The sequence below is a fragment of the Tauraco erythrolophus genome, chromosome 3 (assembly GCF_009769465.1).
Source record: "Tauraco erythrolophus isolate bTauEry1 chromosome 3, bTauEry1.pri, whole genome shotgun sequence".
Lineage (NCBI taxonomy): Eukaryota > Metazoa > Chordata > Aves > Musophagiformes > Musophagidae > Tauraco > Tauraco erythrolophus.
Window position 1 is genome coordinate 83,183,738 of NC_141467.1, and position 12,440 is coordinate 83,196,177.

A 12,440-nucleotide genomic window follows, 5' to 3' on the forward strand; every position below is an offset into this window, starting at 1 on the left:
TACATGATTACTTCTTTTTTAGAACTCTGACCTCAATCAGTCTTCTGAATAAAATTTCTAGTTAAGATAAGATCTAAAAGAAAAAAGATGAAATCTTGTAAACTGAAATTATGTGCTTAATTTATATAACTTAACTTATACTAGCTTTGAGTAAGTCTGAGGTGCTTTGGGGAGGAGCTTAGACTCGTACAGTTGAAGGAGAGAACTAATTACTTCAATATCTGCAGGGAGTGATCCAGCACAAATAAAGGACACCTATTCCCATTAATTCTATCTGAAACTTAGGCTACTTCAGGGGGTGAGTTGATTCTCCAGAGGGAGATGGCGTTTTCGAGGCTACAGAGGAGCAAACAGGAATACTGGATACCTGCATCCTCTCTTAGAACGCAACACCAGCAGTGAGACTTTATATACTGTTCTGTGTATAGGAGGCTTATTCCAGTAACAGGACATCTGTGATTAAAGCCCTGTTTAGACTCCAGAGATTAAAACTGTCTCTCGGAGAAGTGCCTTTAGCATCAAGGCACAACCCTTTATCAACCCTTTATCGCACAATCCTTTCTTCTCTGGAGTATGACATCTCATCTGAAGCTGAGATACTGTGTGGCTGGGAATATAAGTGTGTGATGATAACAAAGAAAGCTTAACTTGAGTATAGCAGATTTCAGACCCGCTACCCAGAATGTGTAATGATCTTGTATTAGACCACTATTGATTAAAAACCAGAAAGAATCCGATGAAGCTGGCACCAGACCCTCATCTCTGTTCCCTCTTGATGACTATATTCATCACCTGACTGCAGAAGAGTTCTTGTTTCTTGCACTCCGCATGGCAGATATTCTTACCTGGAAGCCTGTCTCAAGGAGTGCAGCAGATGCATCACGCTATGGATGACAGACCATCTCACAATTTCAGGATGCATTGAATTTAGATGCCTGTTTACCTGAATGTAGGTTACAAGAGAAGTTACAAGAACCAGATTCTATCCAGGCATAATCCACACCTCAGACTTAAATTCTGATGCTTTACTTAGCACTATAAATCAGACTCCAGGATCTCATGTCAGGCTCGCAGACAATGAAAGATTTCCAATTTGTAAATATCGTTTGAAATATTTTAAGGGATCTACTCCTTGATACGCAAAAGCTCTGGGAAAGAGGAAGGGATGGAATCCAGTTCTCTTGGACTGCACCTGGCTGTCTTAAATGGCTGTCATTTCTCTCATTGTGAATAGAAAAGACAAGTTTCTTGTAGGAAAATACCATACCATCTGAATATTGTTATAATACTTATGCACAGGACAGCCAGAAATATCAATCCTATTCCCAAACTCATTTTCAATATTCAGTATGCTAGTCTAACTCCTTGTTTCTCATTTTCCTTTCCAATTTCCTGCCTTGGCTTCTTGTCAGATTTTGCTTTGTCTCAATCTTTCCTTGCAACATATTTTGCACCAATTACAGAATGACTGTTTCTTTTATAACCTCATTCCATTTCTCTCATTCAGTCTGTTTTTGCCTATCTTTTCTTCTATAGTCCCTGACATTAATGGTTCCATTCTTCCTGTGTTTCACCAAGAAGCATCCTGTATCCCTTACTTTCCCAATCAGTCTAAAGCAGTTTCTGATTTGCCCCTTCTTCCTCCTTCTAACCCCATGAGAATGCAATCCTATCCTCCTCTCCATGGGGCTCTTTGTACATTATCTCACTCCCAGGTTCTTCCCTTCTCTTTGCATCCAAGTCAAAAGACTTCTTGGGTTACAAGTGCCTGTGCTGCTTATTGGAGTGCTAACAGTGTGAAAACAAGAGAGCGAGCCTTCCGGTCTGTAATTCTGCCTCCTGACCTTTCCTGTAATAAGCCAAATTACAGAGAATTACAGGGAAAATATGTCCATTAAGTACAAGTTTTTTTCAGATTTTTTTTTGAAGCATTAAGAGAAAAGTAGAAGATATAAGTCAATGCAAATTTCAAGTTCTTGTTCAAAAACACACATGAGGGTAGTGAGACACTGGAGCAGGTTGTCTAAAGAAGTTGTGGATGCCCCATCCCTGGGAGTGTTCAAAGCCAGGTTGTATGGGGTTTTGAGCAACCTGGTCTAGTGGAAATTGTCCCTTGCTTTGGCAGGAGAGTTGGAACTAGATGATTGTTAAGATCCCTTCCAACACAAACCATTCTACGATTCTGTGATGTTAGAGCATCTCAAAGAAATTATGTCAGATGATTTAACTTCCTGTTTAGAGTTATTCTCCAAACATTTTGGCTTTGCAAAAATCCAGTCTGAAACAAATATAGTGAAGAAATATTTATCCTGAGTATGAACGAATAATTCTGGTGATGCTTTAGGCACCCATGTCTGGATTATCTGACCTTCACTCAGTCACAGTTTGTGTTTGTGTCTGGATCACAAATATATTGCATTTTGCTTAAGCAAGGATAACTTTTCCCAAAAAAGCAGATTGTCTTTAGTGCCACTCCCCTTGGGCTGTGGGACTAGCCAAGTCTGTCCTTTGCTCAAGGACTCCCAAAGAAGCCTGTGCATGGATACATTTAGTGTCAGAGAACATTTAAGTTGACTTGCACTTCAGAGATCATTAAAGCTTTGCTTTGGATTCATAAAGTTGGTGCAAAGCTTTCTACTTGTGATCTGTACCTGCATGAAGTTACCTATACTCCAGGTAACTCTCAGTTTAGGAAAAATACTGACAAAGCCCCTTGCTTTGCATGAGTGTAGGAACAGCATCTAGAACTCTCTTGAATCTAACATATGAATGATAAATTATCTCACATAGTTTTCTGCTTTAGTAGCCACAGACCCCGTTACCTATAGGTTTCTGGTTGGTACCAAAAACCTATAAAGTCAGTAGAATGGCCAATGGCATGATAGTAGAGGACAGATATCTACTCCTTTTTAATATCCATTCAAACACTGCTGGTTGGTGGCTACAGGAGTTGCAAGACCTAAAGTAATGGAGAAGGAAGAAGTACACTGCTACCATTGATTGAGTTGGTGTGCCTTAATGTAATGCGACTTACTGAAGTTTTAGGAATGGCTGAAAGCTAAATCAACCTCTTGGTGGGTCAAAAGGCTTGAGAATTGCATCAAGATCTTTCTTTAAGTGACTAAAATGCTGAACATGAGGATCTACGACAGCAGATGGGGATCCTGTCTCTGAAATTATGTGAGACGGGCCCCTTGTTATGTTTACCATAGCTAGGGTATATTCGTGCCTACAAGTGCACTGCTTGGTTAGCTGTGGAGGTGAGCGTTAATGCTCTTCAATTTCCCTAAGTTCAGGCAGGGTTAATGTTTCCTCAAATGTCACAGCTTGTGACATATTTGAATATGTTATTTGCAGGTGTAGTATTCAAACTGAAATAGCTAAATAGCAGCTTCTAATGACTGTAGTAAAAAAGGATAGCAGACCAACTCTGAGACTGGTTAGTAACGATTTCTAAAGATGAGTGATAGTTTTTGCCTTGTTGTTGCTGAGTTGGACTGTGAAGAGGGTTGGACTGCTGAGCCTCCCTGTCTTAAAATTTCTGGAGGTTTTATATGATTTCAGCATGAGTCTCTGCATCTTGAAAAAGATTCAGAAATTTGAAGTATTTATGGTCTTATCCTATAGTCTTTCCAGCACAACAGGACATGGAAAATTCATTCATTCATTCATTTTGTATAAACTCCTTACAAATATATATATATGAATACCATGCATCAGCGCTGCAAGTAATACAGTATCACTGCCAAGAGAGAATAATCCTAACCAGAGCATCACATGAAAAACAATTTAGTATGAAATAATGTAGTTGTTGTACAGGGTTTTTTAAAAGGAGTAACTCTTGGTACATACTGAAGCTATTATAGTATTAATTTAGTTTAATACTTTGTTATAAATACAAAGTAGAACATGATATTTTCTGTATAAGTAACCAATATAAGTAGAAGCTTATGAGAAAAAATAATTTTAAGGATTAATATACTACTTTGTTGAAGAAATTAGTTCACTAATTAATATTTTCTCATTGCAGATAAAACTGTGGTATGACAAGGTTGGTCATCAGTTAATAGTGACAATATTGGGAGCAAAAGATCTTCCTTCAAGGGAAGATGGGAGGCCAAGGAATCCTTATGTAAAAATTTACTTTCTTCCAGACAGAAGGTAGGGTTAACACAAAAATGAGGAACATTTGAGTAAGAATTAGTCTGATACTCAGATGGCATGCACAGCTGAGTTTACTGGTTATACACATACAGAAAAATCTTACAGTTTGGAGTTTCTTTATTGAACGTGCTATGTAATCGCAATGTGTCTTTGAACACTAAACACAAACTCACTTTCGCTGGCTATTTTATGAAATATCGAATAGAAAAGGAAAAGTAAACGTATGGCATTGCATGGGGTTCTGTTATTTGCAAAGAATGTTGTTAGTGTTTTATAATGCCCTTATTTCCTATGACAATTATTCTTGTCTACTCCAAAGCAAAAGCTACAGAGTTAGATTCACAGATTTCTGGACTGATCAGTCCAGGGGTTTGTTTTGCCCCACCTTTACACAGCAAAGCAGGAACAGATCTGGCATCTGAAACCCATAGATTTCATAGCACAGTATAAGTGAGTTAAGGCTAAATTAAAGCTAAAATTTGCCAGATGCACCTTGAAAACTTCCCCTAAAGCACAGGACTGATATTGATCTGGAGTGACATTATATATGCCTTTATTGAAAATTAAACTGTGTTAGGGACCCTTATTCCTGAAAAACTCCTTCATTTTTCAGTCCATGATTTTCTGCCATTTCAACTTAGGTGGTGGGAAGAACAGCAAAGGGGATAATACGTTCCCCAGTTGATTTTTTTAATTGATATTCCCTCAGATTTTGTCAGTAGAGGAAAATGTTTAGCTTTATTTTGTAATGTATCAACCAAATAATTCAAAGATTTAACGTGACTCAGTATATAAAAGATTGACCAGTGGATTGCTGAATCTATAGAACAGGATGTAACTTTACAGTTTATAATTTTACATCCTTTGCTTTTCCTAATATCTAAACTGGGAAGATGCTAACTGTCTTCAATACCAATTGACTTCAGCAGGAATTAAAACTATTCAGTATTTTGGAAGTTACTGTGTTTCCACTTTCACGATATACCATATGCTGACAACAAAACTTTCTATAACTGGATAATTTACTGTATCATTGATGACAAAAAGTTTTTGGATGGATTGTCTTGGGCTTAAAATATTTGAACTGTTGGACTAGATTCTTAGTTTATTCTAACTTCTGCAGTGTGTTGGGAGATGCTGAAGCTGTGCTAGACTGAGAATCAGGTCTGCTTAAATTATCTTATCTGCTTTTTCAAGATTGATAAAGCTACCGAAAATGTATGTGTTTAGAATGCTGCACAATGTAATAACTAGAAATACATAAAAGAAAAATATTTAATTTAATGCTTTCAAGTACACAGATACAAAAAATTACATAACATGAAATTTTATTATGCTATACTGGTGTATTTATGTGAAGTATTCAGAACTTTTTCTTTAATTATTATATGTGATTTCTATTGCTTATATAAGAATCAGCAATTTGTCTTACTGAATCGTGTCTTTTTTCTGATGTGCAAATTCATTTTCCTTTCCTTAGAGGTAAAAGCTAAGTAAGCTACAATATATTTCTAGTGTAATAGAAGGAAGCGTGCTAGAGGTAAAATACACTTATTTAAGTCAAGCGTTTAATTAGATGTAGATACTGAACTTTCTTTGATTAAACAAATTTCATTGGAAAAGCTTGTAACTTATGTAACTTATTTCAGTTCTCAAGGTTAAACAAGTCTTTAGTATAATAGAAATAATAACATTATTTGCTTTATCAATGTGTCTAAAAATAGTTTCTTAGTGAATATTTTGTTCTAGCTTCTAAGTAACAGTTCAGGAATACAATAACTATATTACAATTGCAAGTATTAGCAAGCACACAGTATCTGCATTACCATATTAAAAAATCCACATAAATTAGTACCACAGCTGCATTATGCAGAGATCAGCAGGTTTAAAATTAGGCATTGTTATGAAAACTCTTGTCAGTATTCTCAGTAGAAGGAGCATTTCCAACAAAACTTGTTTCCATCAGAAAATATTAATTCTTCCAAGCAGAATTATTCTGCAAAACACATTGCTTTCAACACCTTGGAGCCAGAGTCAGGAGTTCCATGGTAGCCTTGCATGGAGACCTTATCGGGCCCCAAAACATAAGGCCAACCTTGTAGTAGAGATCCACCTGGGGTTGATCCAAAGGATTTCAGGAGCTGGTTTGAGAACAATGTTCCTTCCAGTGTTGCTGGAAAAAGATATGTAACTAATTCTTAGGGCTTTTGGTTTCCCAGCGGTGGAGCCCTTAGTCAGGAAAACCGTGCAGAGAAGGTCCCGCACTGCCCACAGCTCCCTGACCATTCCTTCATGTAGGCCAGCTGCTCCTTCCTGCTCTGCAGGACTCAGACACTGTAAGACTGGAAGGTTGAGTGAACCAGCTGGCTCGTTATCTGAAATGCAGATTTTTGCTGTGCCCAATGTTGCCTGCATACATATTCTACTGTCGAACTGTGCCTCATGGAATTCCCATTTGCAGAAGTATATTTTACTTTATAAAATGCTGTTTTATCAAAACAAACACATTAAAACATTCCTGCTTTTCAGGGGACTTCTTAAAATTGGAATTGGCATATAAACTGGAAATCACTTAACTTTAATTTTTAATATGAAGTTATGAATTATCCTCAATATATGTGCTGAACTTTGTTTTATTATAAATGATTAATCCTGACATAGATTATAGTGCCCATAATACTACAAAATGTACTGCTGATTTAAGATTTCCTACTTCCCGTTATATAATTACAGTATAATGGTCTTTTGAACATTTTTAATATTTAATTGTTTTTTGCAGTGATAAAAATAAAAGAAGAACAAAAACAGTAAAGAAAACATTGGAACCTAAGTGGAATCAGACATTTATTTATTCTCCAGTTCATCGGAGAGAGTTTAGAGAACGAATGTTAGAAATTACTCTTTGGGACCAAGCACGAGTTCGAGAGGAAGAAAGTGAATTTTTAGGAGAGGTATACAATTATTGGGGGTTTTTATAGAAATACAGTTGCTCACATATTCATGTCTAGATACAGTATTTTTGAAAAAATGGTTATATAAAGCAAAGCAAAAGTGTTTGAAATTGTTGTGTTTGTCCTTACTTCACTTAGTGGTAAGCTTGTGACTTACTATGGTGATCTTGCACTTATCACATAGTACTGATATGAGATTATTTTTGTGTTTGCTCTGTTTTAGTAACAGCATGCACATGGTTTCTCAATTTCTTTTAGAATTGTTCATTAAAATCAGTGTTAGTCGTAGTTGTATTTTCCCAAAACATTGGAATGTTGCTAACTAACTTCCTATGAGATATTTGAATGCTGTAAAGGTTGTCATAAGGTAATAAGGGTTTTGTGAAAGATTTTTGGTATTCATAGTGTTATAAAAGGCACAGAAACTCCTTTCATGTTAAATGCAAGATTTTTATAAAACTTCAGACAAAGTCCTTAACAATAAGAGAATAATACAACAGAGTGAATAATAGAATAAAATTTATGAACATACCTATTTTAAAATGTTCTGTTATGCAATGCTTTCCTACTTTTAACCATTTTTCTCTTCTTTAGATTCTTATTGAGTTAGAGACAGCATTACTAGATGATGAGCCTCACTGGTACAAACTTCAAACGCATGATGTCTCTTCATTGCCACTTCCCCATCCTTCACCGTATTTGCCACGCAGACAGCTCCATGGCGAGAGCCCCACACGGAGGTTACAAAGTAGGTTGTTAGTTTTACACACTGTGTATAGTTCATTTGAATTAATGTGTAAAATGTATTAAATTCTTGTAGATGGGAAGCTGACAGAACATGTGTGTTCATTTGTAGCTGTTATGAATTATGTCATTTATGATTACTGAGGAGTCTGACATGCTACAAATGGTAATATTAATCACTGTGAAATGCGCCAGATTTTTCTTACGACACTACCTAGTTCGGATCCTGAGCTTGCACAAATTATCTTGGTCTTTTGCAATGTGCTGTTTTTATCTTGAAGTCCTATCTCCTATATTATGTTTATCATTTCATTTCTTAAGCGAAAGTGAATGTGCACTACCTTTCTCTTTAGCTCATATTTCTTAAAAATAAAGTGACCTGTATATAACATAGTATGTAGCTAAATTAATACTATGGCCTGTTGCCTTGTTTTGATGCTATTTTACATGGTTACATTCACAAGTAGAATTTATCTTAAAATTATTTTTTGTAGCGTTTGATATCCTTGATCCACAGTAGTTTAATGTTATCAGTAGATATTTTGAAAATAGTGTATATACAGTATGCTAATAAAAACAGTTACATATGAATAAGGCAGTAAAGGGTGAAAATCTGTTTCCTTAATTCTTCATTGTTTCTCTCTTTTAACTACTCAGTAGTATCAGTGATTTAAAACTATCTTTCACTGAATTAACTTTATAAAATATCACTTGACACTAATACAAAACCAAAAAAAAACCCCAAAAACCCAACAAACCAAAAACTATTTCTAAGAGTTCTTTGGGTTTTTTTGAGTCATGGTATATGACTGTGTGTGAAAATATGTTACACGCAAACTCACTGAAATATATGGATGTGTAGGCATGCAAACTAGCGTGGATATTTCCTATATTCTATGTAGATTCTCTATTAAATAATAGCTCGTATATAAATATTTCGATTAGTTGACAGTTTTGTGTCTGTGCACTGGATGATGAGAAAGATTAAAATGCTCCATATCATAATATTCTGAGATAGACACATTAACAGTTGCAGTGCATAACCTTCAAGCTGTAAGATTATATTTATCCGTAAAAGGAGGAAAAAAATGATGGTTAACAGGTAAAGAGTTCTGTTTCAATTCAGTCCTCTGCTGTCTTCTCAAGTATCATGACTGTTGTTTAAGTAAAGTTTTTAAATTATTTTTCTTCTATATCTTCTACCATTATAAGTTAGGTACTCCATGTAAAATTACTTTTACAGGCCTCTGGACATTTCAGTGTCTGTTTGTGTGTGAAGTCAGTGGTTTTCAAAATATATTCAGACCAACAAACAAACCCTGTTTGTTTATAGTAATTCCTGTCCATGCAATAAGTAACTGTCATGAGGAATGAATAAAACAGTAAGTGATTTATTTTGGAAAAGATTGTAATAATACTTGACTAAAGATCTGTTCCATTATATCAACTCAAATTTTGACAGTCAATAATTGTTTTTTAATACTAACACTAACACTAATAGTAATACTAACACTAACATGCTCAACTGAACAATCTTATATGCCTGTCTGGAAATGTAGATGGAAGGATTTATCAAAACTTCTGGTTTAGTGAAAACTGAGATTTGGTGTAGAAGCCCAGCTTTTCAATGAAGATGATTTAGCTTGACTGTTCCCAGAGCGATACTTTGACATCTTGACGTTTAAAAACTTCAGCCAAATAAGCAGTGTCAGACATTGACTGTTATTGCTGGAGAATTCACATGCTCCTACAATAAATGATGCTATTTGCATTCCTACTGAGATCAGGATCTCATAAAGAAGGATTTTCTCTAGTGTCCTGGAAACCTATGCACTTCTTGAATCCTTGTGTGTCATAAATAATTTTCAGTTTAAACAGATATCTTTACATGTATGAGTATAGAAAGCAAAATCTCTTGGAATTAAAATCCCTCATTTTTGGGGAAAGACATCCAAATGGAAATGTAGCATCTGGTCAGTGTTCTGCAATGGTAGCAGAATCCATTTAGCAATTAAAAAACACAATTTAAAAAAAAATTGGTGTCACACTTCTGAAATGGAAATAAAACTATTTTTTGGTGTCCAGAGAGGTGGTGGAATATCCTATTGGAGATATTCAGAACTCCATTGGACAAGACCATAAGCAATGCAATGTAAGTTGGCCAAACCTGAAACAGGCGTTGTGCCAGTTGACCTCTAAAAAACCCTTCCCAGCATAAATGTCATCATCAGGGAACTGGTGAAGGGCAAGCATCACATCTTATGACTGTTTACCTTTACTAATATTTATTATATATTAACAACACATAAAAGTCTGGTTCTTTCACTTTGTTTTTGAGGTTTCAGAAGAATATTAAGTTAGACTTAATGTCTTAGTTTCTTATGCCTGAAGCTCTTTTTGCGTCCTTCAGTAACAACTCTTGTAGATGATGAAACAGAAATACACAAATATACAAATATACTTGTTATCCAGTGGCATGTTACTACAATGTGAAAAAAATCTCCAGAACGAAGACAAGACACGTCTAGCAAGTTTGTCTTGCTTTGTGCTTTTTCAAAGCACATTTTAGAATGCTTACTGTGCTGTTGTACAGTAGGCTGATTTCAATTTCTAGGGCTGCAAAATCTGAGCAGTTTGGTCCTCCCACCTTTTGTTCATCTGTGATGCCTCTATGTATAGAATTAGTAAGTACAATATGAAGTACTTTATTGTATGCCCCCTAAAATTCTTAGTATGAGAAATAACGGGACAGATTTCGAATTACAATGATGTTTGTTGTTTGTATAAATACACATCTACACATGTAAGCTTTTTTATCTTCATGATTGCCAAGTTGCTATAAATACATATATTTAAAGACAATACTTCAAAGTTATTCTCTGAAGGTGTTTTAAAAGAACCACCTACACTTACTTCTGTTCTCTTTTTAATGTCACTGAATTGTAGCGTTCCTGACGAAGAGCACTGTCAGCCGCGAAGACTCAACTCCTATATTTACAGACAGCCAGTATCAAAGTGCAAGCTTCCCACAGAGCCCCATATGCCGTTTTTTTTTTTTTTTTTTTAGGAACCAGCTTTCAGAGACAATAGCTTAGTTGCTACATATATTTATCTCTAAATATCTTTGAGTGGGCATTATGTTGTGGTACAGACTGATCTAAGCCAGCTGTCTACTTTCTCTTGCCTAGTCCTCTGATCCATTAACTTCCTAGTGATGAAGGATCGTTACCATGCTTTTTCCTTAGTATTTTTTGAAAGACATCTACTTAGAGACTGGAACTAATACAGAACATAAGATTATGACTTACTAGGTCTTTCAGCTAATTATATTTCAGATTTTCAAACAACTGACTGTTTTTTATATAGTATATATAGTATATTTCAAGCTTTTTTAATGTGAAATGTGAGGTAATGAGTAGGTCTGTTTCACTTATTGCGCTGAATTTTTGAAGTGAATTTTTAAAATGGCTTCATTTTCTCCAAAATTTGACATTAAATCAGCTATATATTAAGAATTCCAGACAATATTAACTGGAATTACAGAAAACCTGAAGATTTTTTTATGTTGCTTCTGAAAAGAGATTGTAAACAGAAAATTAAAGATTATTTTAAAAAGATTTGGTAGTTCCTGTTGTTGGTTAGGCCACAGTATTATTGTTTCATCTCACATTAGATAAGAAGCTTACTACAGATTACATTGAAAATTTAATGTGGTTTGAATATTGTGTTTATAGTTGTTAGGATCAATGGGATGGAAGTTATTGTCAGTATTACTATTCACTGAGAACTGATACAGAAATCAAGCAGGGTTTATACCATGGAACTGCAGATCAAAAATTACTTCATCTCTCCGTAGCCCAGAATACAGAAATGACAGACATGAAATTGGATGTGAAACATTCTTTTTCAATCTTTTACAGTTATGTCCGTGTAATGTCTGCATTTGTGCAGTGTGAAATGGTCCTGTTTAGTTGATAAAGAATACTAGGTTACTGTGTATTTTGAAAAACAACAATTGTTTTTAGTTCTGTATTGACTCTGAATTTGTTTTAGGAATAAAAAGTAACTGACACTAGTTTTCTAAGTCAGATTTTGCAGCTTTAAAACCAAGCTGTCTGAATTATTGATCTGCAGACCACAGAGAGTGGGTGTATAGTGTAGATAACAGCTAAATGCCAACACAAGAAAAGAAATGTGAAAATAACAGTAAAACCAGGCATTTTCAGGTCTCTAGTTACAGCATAAGTTTATACAGCAGTGGAAGGAGAGCTTTTAATTGCCATGAGAATGCACAATACGTTTCAAAAAGGAAAAATGCCAAGTTTTATATTTAAGCATCCTCAGTAAGGTAAAAGTAGTAAAACTATCCGAGAGAAACTCTGCTGAAAACAAGGTCTCAGAGATTTTAGAAATGACAGTGTTTGGAAATCGACATCTAGAAGTCCAAAATGGTACATCAAATTGTAATTTTTCAAGAACTGAACGCCACAAAAAACAGTTAGGATCAAAATAATTGTAAATGAACAGACTATGAAGGAGCTTTCTTTTAAAGGGAGTTTGACTTTTATTACTTGTAGAATC

General features: G+C 35.1%; 1 protein-coding gene across 1 annotated transcript in view; it reads left to right on the forward strand.

Annotated features, from left to right (window-relative positions):
* The window catches only part of RIMS2 (regulating synaptic membrane exocytosis 2), a 504,339-nt gene that overhangs the window by 299,467 nt on the left and 192,432 nt on the right, over nt 1-12,440 (forward strand). Inside the window, exons 11-13 of the mRNA XM_086609332.1 lie at nt 4,031-4,161; nt 6,944-7,115; nt 7,710-7,863. Coding sequence (XP_086465458.1) covers nt 4,031-4,161; nt 6,944-7,115; nt 7,710-7,863 — 457 coding nt within the window. The remainder of the gene's footprint in view (nt 1-4,030; nt 4,162-6,943; nt 7,116-7,709; nt 7,864-12,440) is intronic.